Source organism: Vidua chalybeata, chromosome 9 (genome assembly GCF_026979565.1).
Source record: "Vidua chalybeata isolate OUT-0048 chromosome 9, bVidCha1 merged haplotype, whole genome shotgun sequence".
In the NCBI taxonomy this organism is placed as follows: Eukaryota; Metazoa; Chordata; class Aves; order Passeriformes; family Viduidae; genus Vidua; species Vidua chalybeata.
This window is the reverse complement of record NC_071538.1, coordinates 3,826,126-3,846,280: the sequence shown is the minus strand read 5'-3', so window position 1 is coordinate 3,846,280 and position 20,155 is coordinate 3,826,126. Positions and strand designations below refer to the sequence as shown.

The following is a 20,155-nucleotide window of genomic DNA, read 5'->3' as shown; positions in this document are numbered from 1 at the left end:
TTATCAGGGGTTTCTAATAATTTTTATTCAATGTCACAGTCTTTTGGAAACAACTTTTATCCCTAGACTTTGCAAATTGCATTTTGAATTTCTGAATCTGGGTAGATGTCTAGAATAATTCCAAGTACTTGTATAATCTGCTTTTCCCACCCCTCATTTATTTATTAATTGCCCTATTCACTCTTTCTACCTAAGTTTTCAGCAGATGTCTTTGTTTGAGTCAGACAGATTCTTCAGCATTTCAGAGATCTTTTTTTTGAGGTCCATATAGCAAGCTGTAGGATTGACAAAAATAGTTACCAGGACTGAGCCTTCCTGCATCACTAAAAATGTCTTCTCTGGGAGAAATAGGCAGATTATGGCCATATTTCAGAGATGAATCTAAAGTTTTAACCCTTCTGTTAGAGCCTATTTTTAAAACAGAGGGTTCCTAAATGATGGAAAAACAAGAAGCAAAATATGGGAACATATCCAAATTATGAATAAATAAAGAAATCAAAATAATAATAATAAAAATTAAATAGAATAATAGCAATAATAATAATAACAGTAAAGAAAAAATATTTGCCCATAAAAGTACAAGAACCCTTTGAAGAGATGTACAGACTTATTTTCATGTCCCAGTCCTTAATTTTTCCATCTTTTCTCTCATGCCCTGTGGTACACATGCCTTGTGTGGTGTTGCCCCACCCTCTGCAGAGATGCTTTTCTGTGGTGCTGCGGATGCTGCTGGTCCCGAGCTCTGGAGTGGACAGTGCTGTGTAATTACCCGAGCATTTCTGGCTCTCTGCCCTGCAGGGGTGGGCAGAGAGGAGCTCATGGGCCCTTAGGAGCTCTTGCTGCTCTTCTACACAGTCTGGCTCCACTGTGATCCCAAGTTTTCCCTACTGCTTCCAGTAATTAGGCATTTCCAAGCAGCAGGTCAAACCAATTTGTCCTTTGGAGGGACTGTATATTATGTTACTCTGCTGTTAGTGACAGATTTTTGGGGGAGAATGCCTCTTTTTTTTGGAGCTTCTCTTCTTTTCCATTCCTACTCTTGGTGCAGGATCCCTGGGTGTAGTTTAGTGATTGGTTTTAGAGGACAACAGAGCAGTAACAATTTTTTTATTATTTGTTTTGCAGTCAGTATTGTTTAAGTAACACATTCAGTGAGTTTCTTTCCAAAGGGTTAGGCTTGTTTTTTCCACAGATTTTCCACCTGAGCCTTGGCAGGAGGCAGGGTGACCAAAGCTTTTTCTTCCAGGGGAAAACACTGAGGGTGTGGGAAATTGTTACCTGAGACAATGAGCAGAAGCTCGTTTAAAGTAACCCTGCAAGAAAAAAAGAGGTGAATCAGAGGTATTGCAATCAAATGGCAAAATTAGGGAAAAAAATGAAGAAAATTAAAAATAAACAGAACATTTGCTCTTGACAACAGCAAAAGGCAGCCCCTCAGTTCTTGGTGGGAAATTTTAGCTTGTTTAGCAACAGGCTGAGCAACTTCACATTCTTGTGTGTGTGTGTGCTCTGTGTCCCTGGCTGGCAGGTGGGACCTGCTGGAGGACAGACTTTAAAAATGGGCTTTTCAACCTGACACGCTCTTTTGTCGGGGTGTCACAACGTATGAAGGGGACAGTATGGTGGCAGTAGCAACCAAACTGTGTGGGGTTTGGCTTCTGTGCTTTAAAGAGCTATAAATAAATAAAAATGCTATGCCTGGAAGTTCAACACTTGTAAAATTTAAAAATAAAAAAAAAGAACAGAGCTCAGGAAAAGGTAATTGATATCAGACTTCACCATTTCATTCCCAAAGCCACAGATCTTTGAATTTAAAGACAAAAATAAAAGGCAGTGCAGAAAACAAAGGGGGGGGGGGGGAAGTTCATTGTTTGCTTAAGTAACTCTTGGGGCTTTTTTGGAGCTGTGTATTTCCTAAGCTGTAGAAGCATTTGAAGTGGGGAAACTTCTTCAGAGGAAATGCTGTTTTTCAAAGAGATTCAGATATATTCCCTGGTGCAGCTCATGCGATGTTTTCATGTAAACTGGCTTCTTGCACTCTGGACAGCGTCTGCAGTGATATCACCCTCTTAAGTTTCCCTGTAGCTGATTTTAGCCTCGGAGTCAGCTGCTTGAAATCCCTGTGTTTTCTCAGCATCGGACGGGTTTTCACAGGAGCGTCTCCTCCTGCCCACACCCCTTCCACCCCACCCCGAGTGCTTGCGCTGCCTCTCGGCTCCCCACGCTCCCTAGGGACAGGAGAAGTGGAGCGTGTGCCCGTGCCGGCTGGATGGTGTCGTTTTTGGGGAACATCCGTGGCGCTGGGAGGGCAGGCGGCTCTCGGGGGGCGGCTCTCGCCCAGCCCGAGCCAGGGAGCTGAATAGGGAGGCTGGCGCTGGACGGCTCCGGCTGTGCTGCATTCCTGCCCGGCCGGGGAGAGGAGAGGAGAGGAGAGCGCGGAGGCTCCGCTGCCCCTGTTCGTCATCCTGGCAGGACCATGGTGGAGTTGATAGGATTCCCACAGAATGCAGTGCACAGGTGAGACAGGTCCCTCCGGACACGGCCGCGCTGCTGCGGTGATTTCTGCGGTGATTCCAGCGGGGCGGGGTTGGCTGGGAGGCACAGAGGTGTTCTGCTGGAGATTTAAAATTACTTGGCTCAAAGCGAATAGAAACTTGCCGGGGTTTTGTCCGTGTGCCGTGTGTGTACCAACTCTTTTATTCGTTATATCAGCTTTATCCAAAGGTCTTTAAAGAGATGTTTACATTGGTACTTTTCTGCTCACTGGTACAGAAATTAAGTGTTAGTATTAGAACAACATGTAGATGCAAAGATGAAGAACAGGTTTTTGTAAACAGCTTTCAGAGCTAAAAATCTGTTTTATTGCCAGCTAAATAATGAGATTTATTTTTCTCCTTCTCACTGAAAGCTCTTACCTGAGTCAGTACATTTTTGACATTGGATTCGTAGATAAGGCCAGACATCATCATCCAAGGGCACTCTGTGGGAATATTTGTCAGTGTTTACTTGTGGCTGGCATTGTGTGATGTTTCCAGCAGAGGAAGGATGTTGCCAACCTTGCTTCCTGTCCTCCAGAAAGTGATGGTAAATCAAAGCAGTTCAGGGAATCCTACAGGTTGCACATAAAAAACAAGAAGATTTGGTTTCCTTTCAATATAAAGGACACTGCCTTAGCAATGCCACTTGCTTTTCCAGCAGCTTTTGTCCTAAAATGTATTAAGTGATAGCAGGCTAGAAAGCATTTAAGTTTCCTGCCTTTTGATATGGTTGAACAGTTCCCAGTAGGTACAAAACCAGTAAATGTTGTCTAAGGAACTGGGGAATGGAATCTCCTGAGTCAAATGTTTTCTGCCTTGGAAATCTCCTTTAATAGGTGCTGATTAGGACGTCCTCCTTAGTCATTTTCCTCCTCATCCATAGACAGGGTGAATACTAATTTACTAACTTGGAGAGACTGTTTTTGTTAGCCTGAACCAATGGGCTTGTTCTGCAGCTGCTTTTGAATTACATGATCAGAAAATGAAAACCTTCTGCCTCAGCTTTTTAAACATGCGTTCCTTTGAAAAACAAGCAAACTTTTGGCAAACTGCTCAGAAAAGTTCAAGGCACCACAATGCCTATTCCTTCCAAATTTCATTTAGGTGATTTTTGGGGTAGTTACCACGAGGGTGCCTTTAGAATTTCCTGTCTCTTTTTGGGACTCTTTCATATGATTAGCATGTTAATAGGGTAGAGAATTAAGAGTACAATACTGGGGTGTTATGGAAGGCAGATGTGAGCAGCAACTTACATTCCTGCAAATTCTTCATGTTGTTGCCCAGCTTTATCTCATACTCTGTGGGTACTCTCCTCTTTCTCTCTTTAAAATCTCTGGGGAGGGGAAAAAAAGTGTTATTGCAATGAATACTTGAGGCGACTTGTGTCAAAAAGATCTGTCATGGCTCTTTAAAGCTCATGGGAACAAATCAGCTTCATTTGTGCATGAGCAGGAGGAAGGGACATTCTGCTACACTGAGCCTTAACCTTGCCATTTTCTGATATCTGGGAGTTAGTGTAACATGTAATATTGGAAGTCAAAGATATTGGGGATGCAGCAAATTACAGGGTGTGGATGGCATTTGTAAATGGCTTATTGGCATCAAGAGACAGATTCATTTTCCAGCGTGTAGAGGTATGTACCTTGCCCAAGCTTTAATTCTCTGCAAAGGGAGAGCTTCCTTTTATCTAGATTTCTTGGCTAATTGGCATCAGACAGCACAAATGTTTTTTAGGAGGCCTAATAATGGTGGGATTTGAAACTGGGCCAGTGGCAGAAGGGAGACCTAATGATCCCCTTCCATTTAATTTTCTTCAGCTATGGGTGACTGCTTCTGGTAAGGGAGAGGGAAATCTGCACAGGAAGTCAGCAAGCAAATGATGCAACTACAGGCAGAGCTTATGGTTTCAGCACTATCACCTCCACATGTGAAGTTGTCTACAGGCTAGGAGTATGTATGTTATGGATTTAATGGGAAACGATGGTGAAATTGTCGTGGTACACATGACTGCAGAAATTGGGTTACAGAGTAATGGCTGCTTCTCTGAGCAGGTGGTAGCAGCTACAAATGGTTGTGGTGAGTCTGTGTGGAACCATAGAATCATTAAGGTTGGAAATGATCTCCAAGATCATCAGCTCCAAACGTTACCCTGGCACTTCCGTAGCCACCACTAAACAATGTCCCTAAAAGCCACATGCACACATTTTTTAACACTTCCAGGTGACTCCACCACTTCCCTGGGCAGCCTGTTCAATGCTAAACCGCTGTTTCAGTGAAGAAATTGTTCCTGATGCATTCTTGCCTAGCAGAACAGTGCTGATCCTTGGACTGTGGGTCTGCTGTGGTAATATGTGATATTGCATTTTTCTTCTCCTGCACCTGCAGTGTGCTGAGCAGGGACTTTAGGAGGGCAATGTTGTGATGTGCACATCTGCCAGAGAAGTGAAACAGCTCTGCCAACATGTTTCCTTAGAGTCGAGTCTCTGGGCAACCTTCAAAAGTGGCACCAACCCACAAGCACTGAAAAATCAATGTCTGGCTTAAAAAGAGGGGATTGAAATGATTTTTTTCCTATTTATTTATCCATTTTCCAAACTGTTTTGATTTGTTTTGGAGTAGGCTTCAGTGAGATTTCCAAGCTCAGTCTCACTGAAACTGTTACAGACAAGTCCTTTTTCTAGAATAGATGTTGTAATTGTCTCTACATCTGTTTGGTTCCAGGGGTAATGGCTACAGAAAAATGCCAACTATACAAAATAAAGCATAATTCTAATGCCTGCTTTCATAGCATTCATGCTCCTAAAGCCCTGGCCTAGTATGTCCCAAGATCACTCCAAAATGTCAGCTGTATTTTCTCCAGGGAAACTCCCACCAGAGCATCCAGGAGGAAGCTCTAAGATAGATATTGCATCAATCAAAAATTAAGGTCATATCCACAAGATGGAGGACTTGGTATGTCCTTGTAAAAATTCCTTAAACTATGCAGTCTCTTCCCTTGCTGTGCTTCCTTGCTTCACCACCAAATCTGGTCCCTAATTTGGGAACAGATTAAAAAACCTGTCCATATGCTGCCTTTCTTGCACCAATCTCTAGTGTTTGACAGGGCCTTGGGCTTTGGCAGTTGCTGTATTTTGGTGCTTATGCAGAGATTAACATAGTCTTCCTATAAACACAGGTGGAACTGAGTGGTGAGAGGGAGGGAGACTACATGATTCATGGGCATGGGTAGGGAGTCATGCTGCTGGTCACAGCCACTGGTTCTCTGGAATGCTCCTGCTTTTCTGCTGCCTACCTGGTGAGTGCCAGCCGCGTGCTTTCGGGCCGCTGCACACCGAGAGCTTTTTGGTGTGCTTTTCTGTCTCCTTATGTGGTGTTAGAAGTGCTGGTAACTTTTTAAGTCTGTGCCAGTCATGGAAAGTTCTGCTCCCACCTGATGGTGTTGGCAAAGCTGTGGTTTCTTGATGCATAAAGGGAGCAAGCAGTGACCTCAGGGTGGAGTAAAGCTCCCTGCTGGCACGGCACCCTCAACCCTGCTCTGCAGGAATCGCTGATATTTGGGTTGTGCTGAAAGCAACAAGTTGAACTCGTTGTGGGAGTGCTGTTACCTGGAGCCAAATGTTGTAGGAAGAAGGTAAATAATGCTTAAGTTGATGGGGCAGTTCCTATGTGATCTGGCCAGAAGCGTAAGTGCCATGGTCAGTAAATCATCGCGTTGGTCATGGTGAATGGCATCTCAAAACACTTGGAAGCCATCCGTGTGGGTGTCAGGCATTCTGATGGAACTAGAATGTTGGAGGCTGAATGACACTTACTTCTCTCTCGTATTTAGTTCTCTGTCATGTGAACTGTTTTTCTCAAAATTCTAGTTCTCTGTTATCTGTGTGATGATGTGGAGTCACAGGTAAAAAGACCCCAAACCAACCACCACCCAAACCCCAGCCCTCACTAACTTGTTCTTTAATTTGTTTGCTTGTTGGAGATGTCATCCAAATGAGTCTAAATAAGAAAAATCTGTCCTGGGTGTTTCCCAGCTCTGGTTGAGCCTGTATGCCCAAGGAAAAACAGTAGGTCAAGAAATAATAGTAGAGACCAACATGAATGGTGGAAGCATGCCAACAAAACTGCCTTAATCAATTATTTTCACAAAATACAGCGCTTGTGAAGACATGAATTGTGCAAACTATGTGGCCTGCAAGGTGAGCAAGGAAAACTCCTGGGAAAAATGTCATCTTGTGAATGCCAGCATTGGAAATGAAGTACCCTTTACATTCTGCTCATTAAATATATAGCTGGGTGTATTCATACTTTAATACAAGATGTCTGTTGACAGGAGGCATATGGTTCACAGTCTGGAAAGGCACTCCAGAGTGAATGGCTCTGTGAATAACTTCTTGGCCCTAATTTGGAGTTAAATTAGCTTCATATTTTTGGAGTGGTCATTAATAGGTACTTATAAACTTGCCATCCTGCTAGAAGTGTAACTTAGCTGAATCCCTTGGCTATTCTGAGGATACCAAGGAAGTTGGATTGAGTACAAAAATGTAATTAAGTTGGTGTGGAAGGGGGGAAAAAAATACCCCATGGTTTTTCATCAGTGAAGTTCTGAAAATCCAACAGTTCTGCCCAGTTACAGGAATTACCTGTATTATTATATACGACAGAACTTCAAGGTTTGTTGTTTTTCTCACCTTCATTTTGAGCCTTTCTGTCCCTATTTATCTTTCCAGGCTGTCAGCAGGCACAGCTTTCACTGCCCCTGGATTCCTCTGTGCTCCAGAAATTGTTATTTAGGGAATTCTTTTTTTCTGCTCCCCTCCTGAGTAACCACTGGTTAAGGTCTCTGATCTCAGCTGGGCTGGGAAGGCTGGTGGTGCTCACTCTGGAAGTGAGGAGAACAATTACCCAGCTAAGTGACAATATTACATCAGTGTGCAGAGGTTGTCATCTGCAGCTGGATAAGAGCTGTTGAGAGGAAGTGTAGAGATCAGTGACTGTGCTGAAATCACTTAATTAAGCAATCTGAAAGGATAAAACACTAGACTGTAATGTGCATGTGTGGGCTGGCACTTCATCAGCAGGGTTTCGCTTTCCACAATAAATGAACTGGCTTGAAGAGAGACATGAGTATCCATACTTTTTTATTTTTTCTGATTAAAAAGAGCTTTCTGTGTGCTTTGCCATGCTCCAGTGGGGCTGTCCACATCTTCTCATGTCTGACATAAACCTGCTATTGATTAACACTGCAACAGAATTACTCTGCTCGTAGCGTGTTCACAGGATCCTGTCACACCACTACACACTGCTTTCTCTTAGGTCACTTAAGCCAAAAAAGTTACCCATGTTCCAAAATAACTGTGAGTACTCCCATCATGGTTTCCTAATACAGATTGAGTTACTTAGCCTTGTCCACTGGGATCTTCTTGAACTAGATCACAGCTTGGTTAGGAGGCTGTTACATTGTAATGCTGCTCCTCAAAGAAAAATGGCTTTCATTATAGATGGGCATTTAAAATGATTTAATGAAGGAAACAGAGACTTGTGCGTATAGAAGTGACATTTTTAGGTGTCAAGGAAACTTATTTTCAAGCCAGCTGCTTGTTCCATGCTGTGGCATAGAAAATAGGATTGGAAAGTTAGTACTGCTTTGCATTTTTCTGGGGCAAAGTGCCTTAGATATAACTCCTGTTATTTCCTGTTATGACAGGTATGAAGGTGAGTAGTTTTGCCTGACACATGACATTGTTCCAGGGGTTGGAGAAACAAACATTAATTGTTTCTTATTCCCTCCTAAATTATCTGTAAGACATTTTATTAAGAATGACTTGGATGTGCAATATCTAACCTATATTGTTGTGAGGACATCATCTACTGACTAAAGCAATATCCATCAATCAGTCTGTCAGCGCCTGTCCCTGGAGTGCATGTAAGACCCATTTTTCCTCCCCTTGAAAATGCCTCATGCAGAGAACATTAATACATTAAGATTTATAATACCACACTATGTGCTTACAAAGCATCTGCATCACAAGGCATCTTTGCTCTATTATTTGCATATATTATGAATTTTCATTTACTAAAAATTCCTGTAGAAAACTCTGAGACTCATGCTTCTGGGTAGTTTCACTGATCAAGAAGGTTAATTTTTAAATTCACAGGATGGCAAAGCTGCTTAGCTTCACAGGTTTTAGACTCATAACTTCAGGAGAGTGACATTGGTGACAACTGCAGAGTTCAGTCGGTGGCTGTAATGCAGGAATTACCAGGGAGGGATGTATACAAGTTTTAAATTATTGGTTTTTGTAAGATGCTCCAAAGCAGAAGGGCTTGGTTTACTTTCCAGGCTTGAGAACTCATCTGCTTTTAGAACTCAGGGGTGGGGGAGATAAACCCAAACACTTTGAACAGGTTTTCTCATGTTCTCACCTGCTATTCTGTACAGGCACTGTTGCTAATTTTGGAAAGCAGTCTCTCAATACAGATATTAACTGCTTCTTGTCTCTGCTTTTTGATTATTTTTGGGGGGGTTTTGTTTGGGTTTTTTTTTTTTGTTTGTTTGTTTTTTGGTTTTTTTTTGGGTTTTTTTTGTTGTTTTTGTTTTTGTTTTATTTCTACTTTGCTGACCCTTCCCTCCTCTCTCTATTTTCATATTTTCCATACTTCTACTCTGGTCAATAGAGCCATTTGTATCTGGATTTGCATTGGTTCAACAAACTCCCAGGTAGGTCCCACAGCATGAAAATAAGTTAGTCATATTTTGAATAGTTTTTTCATGCTGATTTGCTTTTTATCTTACAATCTGGCTGTCCTGGAAAATTTGGACAAACTTTTTTATGGTTTTTGAAAAGCATTAGGGCACAAGACCTCCCTTAAGACAAATTGAAGAAGCTGTTCACAATGTAACTTCTGCTGTGACCAGCACTACATCCCTCCTGCAGCTGTGGAGCTGTGTCTCTGGCTTTCTTGCACAGCAAAGGTTTAAAAATCAAAATCAGTGCTCCAGAGGAGTCTGAAGATATATTTGAAGGGATTGTTTGAAACTAAGTATTCAAAGGATGTAAGCAGAGAAGTCAGCAAGAGCCCAGTGGTTGGGAGATGAGGCTTGATAAATTCAGTCTTGGAACTAAGGAGCAATTTGCTAAGCAGAGTGGAGTTAACCATTGGAACAGCTTACAGGGGATCAGACAGGCTCTTTGTGTCTTTGTGAGGGTGGTGACAACTGGATGTCCCTTTTTCTGGAAGACAGGTCTTTGTTCAGAAATAATTCAGCAAATGGATGAAGTCACTGGGGGATGTTCTAAAAGTGTTTCAAGTCATCTGGTGTCTCTTCTGCATCTTTTCAATCACTTCAAATTTCCAGGACTTCTAGAGGGATTGTCTTCATGACTTACTTTCTTACAAGGACTTTTTAATTCTTGCTTTTGTTCTGATGTCTGTCTCCACCTCCTGACAGTCCCTTACAGGCAGGTGACTTGCATGTTAGTGTGACCTTTTAGACCACACAAAATGAAGATAAATAATAGGGATGTATTTATGTAGGGTTTTCCCCTCTGTGGGTTTCCCCAAGAATGTTAATTCACAGGAGAAATCTGCTTATTGAAAACTTCACTGTCCTTTCAGTTCCTAGGTGCATCCTCCTGGCTGAAGTCTTTGCCAGTTCTAGCTCCATTTTTAACGAAGTTTTTTTTTATCTTCCCATATTTTAAAATACTCCAGTAACCCAGTTTTGCATTTGGTATGCAATATATTTCCCCTGCTATCATGAACATTTTAAAATATTAGAAAGGATTAATAAAGCTAAATTATTACGTAAGATGAGGCAGCCAGGGAGGAAAACAGGATCTGTATGTGATTTGTACTCCTAGAAAGGACACAAAATTGGTAAGCATTCATGGGGAATCAATACTTATATCTCTGTTTTCTCTAGAACCTTTTATTTATAGGTAATAGTTAATATTGCAAGTTTTTAATGGAAAGACACCCAGGTGATTGTGAGTACAGCATTTAATTAGGGAACTAAAAAAAAATTTCAATATAAAATTTTCATTTCATATTGACTAACCAGATAGACCAAAATAACTATCTAATCCTTTCTCTAAAAGTTCTTTCATTCCATTCTTACTGCAAGTAGATTTACATCATCAGTTTGCACAGTCTTAAAGAAAAGTTTCTACTTGTGGAAGTTGGACAAAATGTGATCCTCCCACACACAGAGGGAAATTTGTTGGAACAGTTAATCTTTTAAAAAATCAGCTCCTTTTGCATAGATGGGAAATCTATCTATCACAGGATTTTATATGATGTAGGGAATGTTTCTGGGTTTTCCTCCCAGATATGGGATACAGATGCACTTGTTCAGTGGGAATAGGAGGACAGCTCTGCTCAGTCTGGCACGCTGCTGGGGTACCTCACTCCTGAACCACCTGTCCCATGTTCCCTCATTAACTGGGAATTCTGTAGAGCATCTGCCCAGCTTGGCAGGTGTTTTATGAAAATATCTGTCCTGCACAAACAATACTTGCTACAGTTTGTCTTAGTAATTGGAATTTTCCTCCCTGCTGGGACTTGATAGCTTTTTTTTTTTTTTGTTCTGTTTTTTAATTTATTTGTTGGTTGGTATCTAATTTTTTGCTTTGCTGATCTAATGGCTTTTTGGTGTAGCTTGGATTTTAGTCAGTGGTCAGCAAATATCCCTGTTTGTAATAGGGACTGGCAAGTGTATAAATTATTTAAAATAAAGACAGGTTCAGAAAGTGGTGAGCAAAAGGCGGCTGTCTCTTTAAAGAGTGCAGTTTGATCAGAGCATCAGCCCCATCCCCTGAGGACAAAGGCAATTTTGATTTGTGGGGCCCAGGAGTCCCTCACTTACCAGGATTCGTCACTGCTCGTGCATGTAAAACGCATTTTGTGCAGAATAAATCTTACACTGTAAATCCCGTACAATTAAATGTGACCCTTCATAAAGTGACGGCGACGAGGCTTCACTGCAGAGCAAGCTCGCTGTCCAGGCAGGACAGAATTATTTCCCATTTAGCTTGTTTTTCTTTTTTTTTTTAGATAAATAACCACCCATCAGTGCTGATGGCTTCTTTGAGCCCCCAGGATTGCTGCTGTGTCCTTACCTCTCTCTGCTTTGCCCGTGGCAGTGGGGGCTGAACCCAGCAGGGCTGTGGTTGTGCTCGAGGAAGAGGAGGAATTCCCCCTGTCCTGCTGCTCGGGGCTGAGGAAGAGGAGCAGTTCCCTGTCTCTGCTGCTGTTGGCAGCCAGCAGCAGATTCCATTATTGCCGATCAATGCCGCCGCCATGCAGGAGGAGGGGAGAGGGAGGGGTGGGAGCTTCCTATTCACAGATTGATCAACCTGCCATTGCATGAACAAATTCATTGCAAAGAAGGCTGGGATAATAGCTGGAGCAGGAAAGGGCTTGTAAACAGGGGAATGCGGGCTCGTTAGTAGTGGGGAGGGGATTTAAATTGCCTCTGAGCTTGCTGGGTTGTTTTTTTTTTTTTTTTTTCCCTAGCATAAAGCACAATACCTGAGCCTTCAAACAAAGCCAACACTGTGAGGAATGGTAGGGCTACATTGCTCTTAGCTGATGAGCTATTGTGCTGACTTATTTGAGCTTCTTCAGCACTGATGTGTTTCTAGTTTTTACTTAAGTTGATTCTATTATAACCTGCTGCCTCTTCTGGATTTTGACACCTCAGTGTCCCCTGCTTCTCTTTTTTGCCTTCTTTCTGTTCCTGCTTGGACTGAAACCTGACACAAAGGGACAAGTACAAATCCCAGTTACTGCTCCCACCCATGCCTGCCGTGTCAGAGGTACGGTTGAGAGAACAGGGCAAGATCACACTCTCATGTTTGCCAGTGTAGACAGTAACTGGAGTACTGGAATCCCAAGACCATCAGCTCCTCCCCATTCTTCCTGCCCTGCTTCGTTCACTTACAGTGTTCTGTATGGAAAAGTTTTCTGGCTGGAGAATAAGTCTGCTTTCTCCTGGGCATGTGGCCGAATGGCTGGATAGCAGCACGGAAGATGAGAAAAGCCTTCTCTCGTTCCTTGGTACGGTAGGGTACAAACTGTATTTTTCGGGTTTTAACACTTTACCGGGAAACCTTTACGACTTTGGTGCTTAATTTCTTCAGTCTTTCTGCTCCCTGACCTTATTTCTTTTTAAAAGCTTTTAAGTGGTGTGCAGTGTTAATTAAACTTGGTTACAGCCTGTTTGAAATAGTTACAAACACACTGGGCGAGGGTTACCTTGTAAATGGGCTTGTGCCCTGCAGCAAATGAACTTAACCGGACTAAACAATGTTACTTACTGCTCTGGTTTTCTTCTCTGTGCCTTTTGACAAGCTGATCACCGGGTTCAGTCCACTTCCTCTCATTTCTGTCAGCTTGCCTGACTTCTGAACTGTGTGATGGTAGGAAGATAAATCAGGGGAGACAGCTCTAAGTTTTTCTTCTTAAGAGAAATGTGCAGATGCATTTAGAATAAAAATTCCCAAGTGTTGTCTCAACTCTGGGACCACGTTTAGGGTTCACTGACACCTCTTGGATGTCTGCAGTACATTGGGTCTTATTGTTATTGTGTCCATAACAATATTTCCTACTGCTCAGGGACAAAATCCTGCCACAGTGAGCAAGAAGTGCTGAGGCTCAGAGCAGCTTTCCGGGCCATGCAGGGGAACAGGCAGGAGCTGTTGAGCTTTGGTGTGTTCAAGAGCCAGTGAGGCAGTCCCAAAGGATAGCTTTCTAAAGAATGCCTCTATTCACAGCCCTTTTACAGACAGTAAAAAGATTGGTTTGGAAAGTTGTGGCTCAAGGCTGTTGTTTAATAATGAGGACAATAAATATTGGTATCATACTAATGTGTGTTTAAATCATAAGCCTCTAAACAGATTAGGCTGCAGGAACAAGTTACCATGCATCAGCTGATCGGTGTTAATTGTCTGTGTGCAATCTCTGCAGCAAACACAAGGTAATTTGAATTAGCAGGGGCAGTCCAAGATCATTAGGAAGTAACGAGGACATCAGCATCTCCAGGTCATGGGCAGCAGCTCCTTGTCTCTGCTTTTGTGTTGGCACTGTTGTCCAGGCAATTTGTTTGGCTGTGTGTGGAGTCAACCATTAAGGGGAGTTTTAGACGTTGCTGCATGAGGAGGTCAAAAAGGAGCAACTATCCCAAATTTTGTACAGCCAGGCAGAGGATATGTTGAGCAGTTTAGGGACGTGCATCTGCTTCACTTCTGACTTGGTTTGCAGAGCTGGAGGATTTGTTCTTCTGCTTCAAAGTGCGTGCATCAGTCAAAGAACATCTGATGTTGTACTCACTCAATGCCATATACAGTTTCCTCCAAACTTTCAGGGAAAATAAATTGTGGGAGTTTGTACTTGAAACCCCAAAATTATTCTGTGATATCTGTGCCCTTTCTTCCAGCCTCCTCTAGTATTCATCTGCTTCCATGTTAGGTCTTGTTCTTTCAGACTGTGAAGTCCGAAGTCTTTTAGGAATCAATGACTTAAGAATCTTTTAAGTGACTTAATGTGTCATTTATGTTGCTTTCTATGCACCCTCTATACTGGGCACTAATTCAATTGCACCTATTTTATATGCCAGCACAATGCAGCTGTCTAACACTAACAGAATTGCCTGTCTGTAAATTTAAAATCTTTTATAGTTACTTGGATCATCTTCCAAGACTTATCTTATTGACTCAATCCCTAGTAAAGCACAGTAACTTCTTTTCAAACCCCTACTAATGGACTGCTAGATGGTTTATATCTAGCAGTTGTTTGATGCTGGAGTTCTACAGCCAGTGAGCTTTGCAGGGTTCCCTTTGTATTTTCCTTTCCAGGCATGGCAGCTTTTGTGCACTTCAGTGTCCTGAAACTTGGTTGCATTCACTCTGATACATCTTCTTGTAATTTTTTTTTCCCCCCCGTCTGCTTGCCTTGATAAATGTGGAAAAGCTATCTCTGCAAATTTCCATTTTTTCCTTTAAGTTATACCTTGCAGGATTTGCATAATGTGTTTTAGTCAGAACACAAACTTGGACTTCAGGACTTAAAACAGATTAGGGGGCTTTGAGTTTGCTTTTACCTTAGGTTTCTTGTACAGGCATTTAATGAAATTTTTATGACAATCTGTGAATTAGGCCCAAGTCTGAATTCTCCCCAAGTGAGCAAAATGAGAGAGAATGCTTATTGCAAGATAAAACATTAACATTTTTATTTATTTTGATATGAAGCTTCCTATTTCACTAGGTAATAGCCATCAGAAAAATGCTGTTGAGACACTTCTTCCTCTTCTTGTTCTTCCTCTGTATCTGCAAATAATTCCTACCTGGTGTGGCTATCCCACAAAGCTGGGAGGTTTGTTTAGTGTCTGCTTCTCCTACCTGGAGAAAAAGCTCTTCACAGTGAAAATACAAATTTCCACCACAGCGAGTTTTTCAAGTAGCCACAACACTCAGCAATAGGAAATTTAGGGCAACCCCCAGTGCCCTGCGGTGACCAGAGGGCACTGAGGCTACACCACTGTGGCAGAGAGGGTTCCCCTCAGAGGAGGCAACACTCACCACTACTCTGTGTAGTAAGTGGCAGCTGGCTTACACAAACCTTCCTCCTGGCCTACAGAACAAGCTTTGGTGTTGCTGAGGGTAGAGAGTGGCTCAACAGGATGGGAGAAGAGACCTGCCTGCATTGTATCCTTGGGCAGCTCCCTCCTCAGAGGCATCTGCCACTGCAGAGTAATTGGCTCAGCTAATTTGGACATGACTGTTGCTATGTAGTGTGTAAATACTTATTTGGATAAATACTTATTTACATAAGTATTACTGCGTATCACCAAGATATCAGATGATAAAAGGGACCCATTGGGATGTTTACAACTCATTTGTTTGATGGTATAGTGGAAAGTGTCCCTGCCTGGATGATCTTTACGGCCCATTCAATCCCAAACCATTGTAAGATTCTGCAGTTTTTTGTTGAAGGTTGAAATGGGGTGGATCTGTCAGGTGGATTTTCTTCCCTTTTGCCTTTTTTTCTTTTCTTCTCAGAACAGACGGGTTGAAAAGGCTTTCAGATTGTTTTGATGGATAAACAATGTGATCTATCTGTAGCCTTGGTCCCTGAGAGTGAGCAATGCAGAAGGCACTTGTAATTTAATACTAAGCTGATGAGAGGTGCATTGATTTTTGCAGCAGGTGAAGATATGCAAGAGTAGCCTCAAGCATTACTAGTGGAGCAGGGGAGGGAACTGTCTAATTTTTTGCCTGGTGGTGACAGTATAGATTTCTTTCTCAAGATTCAGCAAAAATACTGTTCTACAGGCGTCACAGCAAGTTGCTTCAGCTTTTGATTTCCAGTTAATATATCCCGACAGTTTTGCTGTATCTGGGTCTTTATTTTCCTAGGGACTAAGCATGTCTATTTGCTCTTGTATTTTAGAAGGAGAAGAGAGGGAAAGGTAGTTTTTATTTTTAGTTCACTGCAGGCACCTAGTGAATATTTCATTTTCCCTTCCCCATTCAGTACACTTCTGTGATTGTGTGAGAAAAAAGAAACTCATTTTACTGATGAAATGCCGACATTTTATTTGCAGAAAAGTTGGATTGCTGCTGGGGAGATGTTGGGGAGGAGAGGGAAGGCAAGGGGAGCCAGGCACATTCCTTGTGGTAGCTTTTCAACTCCTTTCAGTTTAAAGTTAAGCTCTTTCCTAAAGTGTTGTGGAAAATAGTGGGGAATTTGTGCTCGTGTTTCCATTTATGACTCAGCAAAGTTAACAGACTGTTTTAAATTACCGGGGCAGCTTTGATGTGATTTCCTGCGCGTGAGAAGTGGAGGAAGCCAAACCTATTACGTTACTCCTTACTAGTCAGTGTAAGATCAAAGGTGCTCACTCTAGCCGTGTTCCAATGGAATACATCAGTCCCGTTGGCCATTGTTACATGGACATGGGAATGGCAGGGAATGGCAGAGACAATTCTTTATAGCCTACCTAGCACAGCTCTGGGCAGAGCAGTACTTACAGGTGCTGCAGAAAATAAAGTTTCCCTTCATCTAGGCCAGGGAGGCAGCTGGTGATAGGAAAGTGCACCGTCAGGTAAAACTGGCAGCACTGCAAAGGCTCCTGAGGTGGTGGGACTGACAGACTCAAAAACCTTGGGCTGGCACTGGCCCTGCTCCAAGTGCTTTTGTTCTCTAAAGGTGCCCTGATGGGACTTACCCTGCAGCTCTGGAACAGGTGATGCTGTAGGAGAGCTGGTGCTGCTCCGGAGGAGGAGGGTTCTCCCCACAGGGGCACCTCTCCGCTGCGGCTCCCGCTGGCTCTGGCAGGCCGGGATGGGCTCGGTCCGTGCGGGCAGGGCTGGGGCATTGCCCCCACAGCTGGCTGTGCCCTGCCCGTCCCTCGCTGGAATACCACACCGTGTGCTGGACTCTGCCCAGTTCACCAGGCTGCTCTCCCTCTTAGCAGTCCTTTCCCCAAGCAGACTGAGGGGCTCAGTGTCTGCAGTTTGCTTTTGTTAAAAGATAAGTATCTACCGAGTGAGACACTAATACTGCAGGGTCCGGATTCCTTCGCCTCTCCTCCTGTGTGCTTCATTTTGTCAGTCTCCAAGCATCCATGGGAGAGACGTATTATAACTCTGCTGAAATCAAAATCCGGCATGCAAAGACATCACAAGTAATGCTATCCCTGAAGAAGGCTTCTCTCCTTTTTTTTCCTCCGGCTCTTTGGAGGAAAACGCTGCTCTCGTGGCACCAGCTGGCTGTCTCTCCCCATAAACCTTGTTTTTTGCTGCTGTGAATCAGGATGCACAGGGAGATTTTCGGTAGCGGAGGGAAGCCGGCAGTTGGGCGTCTGTTAATAGCCTGAAAGTAACTAATGAGGATGTGCAGCCGGAGCGATTGATTGAGGAGCTGCAGTTCTGTGTGCTGCCGCTCGCTCGCTCCCCGCCAGCCCCGACCGGGGAGGGAGGCAGGGAGGGCGGACGGAGACACCCGGCGTTCCCTCAAGTGGAAGTCACGGATCCCCAGGGCCGGCCGGCCAGGAATTGAAGTTTAAGCTGCATCTTGAAAGGAGAACGGCAGGAGTCAAAATGTCCCTGCCTGGAGTCACGGCTTGCTCCTGTTCCTTAAGGTTCAGAAGATAACAATGGACTTTCTGCTAGGAAGTGATTTTTTCCCTCCCCGTGTCGGGGGGTGTTTTGTGAAGCTGGATTCCTTAAAGTCTGGCAATTGAGCTGGAGATGGGCAGCACTTGTGATAAAGGTATCTGTATGCATACATATGCATATCTAGCTCTATATGAAAATGCATATATGTGTGTTTGTGGAGAGATTTTTAATGCTGTGTGTACTTTATTATGCTATTATTCCAGTATTTGTACTAGTCAAAGACATCAGTGCAGCTTTTATGAATATTCGTGCTCATCAGATCAGTCTGCATGGATTTAAGATGCCAAAGTCATGTCTTAGTAAGGTCATACTGCCAGAACGAGGAGAAGTTGACCTATTTTTTTTTTTTTATCTGCAGAGATATATATGTCATATTATCCAGGCACTTACAAGTCTTCTGCTGGCTGCATGCTTTGAGCAAGTAGTGGGATCATACATCACCGAACTTTGACCTTTGCCGAATTACATTCAGCTGGGACTAAAACTGAGCTTCCCTGGGTCTTGATTGTAGTTATCTCTTAATTACTGCACTGCTTACATAAAAAAATTAAATCTAAACTGAAATAGATTTAAGTTCTCTGAATACTGTCTCTCAAACAGTAACATAATATTAAGTATGTCCAGGTATTGATCTTTACCAGCACTTTTTATTTTAACCTCCCACAGTCAAATCAGATTCACAACCTTGAATCTGCCAGTGAAAATGCCATTGTAGGTTAGTAAGTGAATAAGATACAGGTAAATAGAGGTGGGTTAATTCAGCAGTTTAGCAATGCACTCAAAACTTTCCCGAGGCTTCTCTCCTAAAGAGCACAAAGCCTGATCATTCACCACCCCCGGGCACCCATTCACCACCTTCTTCTTCTCTTCCTCAGAGGTCCCAGCAGAGAGATCTCCTCGCAGACGGAGCATCTCGGGGACCAGCACCTCTGAGAAAACCACCTCCATGGATGTTCCGAACACTTCTCCTTTCAGAGTACCAGTAAGTGTGCCTTCCCTGCAAAGGGGCTTTTGTCTCATTGGATGGGAGGAGGAATTCAAATATCACAGTGTACAGCCAGGCTGGGGGAGCCTGGGGGCAGAGGAATATTTGGTTAATATTTCCAGTTGACCAAGAGGTTTTGCTATCAAGTGTCATATATTATCAGTAAGATTCCTGGTATATCCCTAACTTGCTCCTTTTCATTGCCTTGATGTAAAGTTGCAGATAGAGAAACATCAGTGTTAATGTAGGCAGCGACCTATATAAATACTTCTGAAGTCGCCTCCAGGGATTGCATTCCATACTCAATCTTGACAAGGAAACAAGTTCCTTTAAGTTGGTGATAGCATGTTATTTTTCCCTCTTGCCAGTGAAGTACATAGAAAATCGAAATGGTTTTATACTTTATTCAGAAGCTGATGAAATTTCTGCAGGTGTGTTAATTCCTCTTGAGCTCCTTGGGTTTTGTCCTGAGTTTGGTTGGCTGTGAGTCTGCATGAGAGTTGTTCAGCTACAGCCTGGATTTTGCTTGGGCAGTCTTTGGTCAGTGTGTCCAGGAGCACAAAGGCATTTCTATTATTAGACTGAGGACAAATCATCAAGTTAAAATGAGGTGCCCAGTAATTTTCAACAATGTTTTAAAATTTCTAACTTGAATATTGTGAATGTTCTCATGCCCTCCTATACTTTTGGCACGTAATACTTCAGATTAAGTCTTGCATTGTATCATTTTGAAAATAAAATTTAAAAAACAGCCAAAAGATTTAATGAGAGTTATTTAAACTATTCAAGGATTAAGGTTGGTCAGAGTGTATAGAATACATGGTGTTTAAAGCAACCTGTGAATTCATGATATATTGGAATACAGAAAGGGACCAAGGAAGCAGTGACTATAGTGGGTATCCTTACTTGGGCCCTTCCCAGAATCATAGAATAACACAGATTGGAAGGGACTAGACAATCTTGAGAGGTGCTTTCCCACCTGAGCTATTCTGTGTCCTATGAATGATCCTCTGTCACTTCAGAGATCTGTTTTCTGGATGGTACTTGGGAAAGAAGGGCCTTGGTCTAGTTGTATGTGAAGTTGATACAAGAATATTCTGTTACGTCAAGTTCTGAGAATTTGATACCAAGTCCATGATCCACAGAGTTCCAGGAAGATTTCTGAACTCTGAGAGCCTTCAAAAGTCCTATCCATGTCTTCATTTATAAGAAATTCTGTTTTCTTTGCCTTCATCTATAAGTAATAGCCCAAGCCTTCAGATGTATACGTGCTTTGTAGTAGCCTTTATCTAACAACTGCAAGCTGTGTACCAGAAGTGTTTGATGACTATCTGTATTGTTTATTTTATATGCCTCCTTTTTTCCTCATTTTTGTACCATTCCTTTTAATTATTATCCTATCTCTTAAGTAATGTTTTAATGCTTCTCTAATTCTTCTCTAATAGTTCCCTTAT

At 42.7% G+C, this 20,155-nt stretch overlaps 1 protein-coding gene across 2 annotated transcripts in view; it reads left to right on the top strand.

The window, feature by feature from the left end:
* Positions 1-20,155, top strand: part of RASAL2 (RAS protein activator like 2) — a 163,058-nt gene that overhangs the window by 96,206 nt on the left and 46,697 nt on the right. For both annotated transcript variants that reach the window (XM_053950712.1, XM_053950711.1), the window contains exon 4: positions 18,592-18,698. In XM_053950712.1, coding sequence (XP_053806687.1) covers positions 18,592-18,698 — 107 coding nt within the window. The remainder of the gene's footprint in view (positions 1-18,591; positions 18,699-20,155) is intronic.